At 32.0% G+C, this 2350-nt stretch overlaps 1 protein-coding gene across 1 annotated transcript; it reads left to right on the forward strand.

The window, feature by feature from the left end:
- The first annotated feature begins 326 nt into the window (after window positions 1–326).
- LOC115228560 lies at window positions 327–800 on the forward strand. The gene has a single exon (XM_029799127.1). The coding sequence runs from the start codon at window positions 327–329 to the stop codon at window positions 798–800; it is 474 nt and encodes a 157-aa protein (XP_029654987.1).
- The last annotated feature ends 1550 nt before the right edge of the window (window positions 801–2350 follow it).

Consider the following 2350-nt stretch of genomic DNA (forward strand, 5'->3'; position numbering starts at 1 on the left):
ACAATTTTGATTTCCTATGTGAACTATTAAAAAGAAAGTCTAGCGGTTCCTGAAAGAGGTATTGTTTCATCTCTTGTAGATTTTAATGTTTTAAATACAAGTTTATTTAATAACTCTGGCAACATACATCTAATAACTATTGATCCTAATGTGATGAAGTTAGATCAATAAAAGAATAAAGGCTGTTTTTTATTCTACAGAAACAATTATGAAGCAGGCCTGTACCTCCTACAAAATTGAATCTTTTTCAATAACTGAGAAAATAAATTCGGCACTGAAACTCATCCAAAAAGACCGTTTATCACCTTGCCACCAGGTCTGGGCGAATGCTTAACGGTTCCTATCTTAGACGCCATAACGAAGTAATTAAACGACCTCATCTGCGTCGCCAATATCAGATAAAAAAGTTGACAAAATTAAAAACCCATCCAGCTCAATCTGTTATCACCAACGAATTTGTGGAAATCCGATTTGACACAAATCTTCCGATGGATACTGCTAACCTGAATAACAAACCCGACATATTTATTCACGACAAATCGAGCAACACAATTACACTAATTGAGGTGGGGATCACCTCACAAAATTGTCTCAAGCAGGTCGACGTAAAAAAGTTCTACAAATACGACTTGCTGGTAAATGAACTAGAGGCAATCTACAAGACGAAAATGAAAATCGTCCCTATCGTTATGACCTGGGACGGAATTGTGTCAAAATTTTCCAAGAACTATCTGGAAGTCCTCGGAGTAGAGGACAGGCTAAAAGCATATTCCCAGACACTGGTGTCGCAAAAGACTTAGAGAGTATTCAAGCCGACAAGGCACAAATTATCAATGCTGTTAAAGAGCTAGCCCTTGAATCTAGACTGCACGTCGTCATAAATTTGCCTATCCGTGCAGAGAATGTAGGCCATAAAAGATTGAGGTTTATCTAAGCCAGAGGTTCTCAACCGTGATTAGTGTTCCCCAGTAATTTTGAAAAATAAGAATATATTAAAGTTAAAAATAGTTGTGTAATTAATTCTAAATCAAAAACATTGAAATTAACCTTATTTTATTAGCGTGGTTTACCATTCGAATTATGGTTAACACGAATTGTCGTCTTTGGTCCGATTCTTACGTCCAATTTGGATTTACTAAATTCATTGCTTCAAATAATTAAATAATGGCAAAATGCATGATTTGCAATAGAATTTTTGGAAAAAATTCACTGAAACTTTCTGAGTAACATTTTTATTAATTTATTTAAAGATCTTTATATATCAATTGTGGAGGTTAATCAAATAATAATGGCTATTAAGAAAAAGTTATTACTATGGATAATGAAATTAAAAAAAAAATTTTTTATTTCGCCATTTTCTAAATACGATTCTAAAAATTCTAATGAATTAAGATTGATGTGTACATAAATAAAAACCACAATTTTACAAATAGGAAAATTATGTAAACACAGGAAATTATGTTATCATTTGTCACACAAAGAATCAGAAAAATAGCTAGTATTTTCATTTTCTTGAAAGGGTGTTGATTTAATTTGTTTTATATACGATTCATTTATTATATGTTTTGCTGAAATTTTTCAGTTTCCGGAAAAAAATATTTTTCACATCTTTCTTTTCTGTCACTCACCAAATTGCACATTGCAGCACATGCATTGATTGTAATATCAAAACAATATTTTTATCTGATTCATTTTTTTGACTAGAACAATGACCAAGACTAGTACAATAAATGTTTGATCACCCACGAAGCTCTCATTTTATGCCTTGCCGCATAAACTTCAGAAATTCTGACAAGTGATTTTATAACCGAAATTTCGATCTTTTCCTTTTTTCGAGCGTCAAATATTTACATCATTTTGGTAGATGTTCAAAATTAACTTTGTTGAATTGAATAATAACCATGACGTTCTATTCCGAATCACCCAAAACTCAAATCGAGGGCAAATAACGAGAAATATTCTTCGAAAAATCCCACTAAAAGGTACATTCATGTATTTCCACACGATTTTGAAAACTTCAAATCTTACTTCTATATATTCAATAACGCAGTAGACTAAATAATAATCAGCCAAACTTATCAGAGTCAACTTGTGCATCAAATACCGCGTATTCGAAATTAGGTTTTGGATAGAATCCTTAAGTCAACAGAATGTGAATAACCTGAAGACGTGGTGTGACAGCAAATAACCACCAAGATAAAGTAGTTCTAAATTAGTAACTATTGCAAGAAAAGAGAAAATGAAATTGATAAATGAATGAGGAAATTCTTCGTAATGAAAATACCTGAAATATTTTAAAGACAACAAAAACTGAGCAACGATGGATTGCATAAGTTTTCTGTAAGATCCA

Source organism: Octopus sinensis, unplaced genomic scaffold, assembly GCF_006345805.1.
Source record: "Octopus sinensis unplaced genomic scaffold, ASM634580v1 Contig10816, whole genome shotgun sequence".
Lineage (NCBI taxonomy): Eukaryota > Metazoa > Mollusca > Cephalopoda > Octopoda > Octopodidae > Octopus > Octopus sinensis.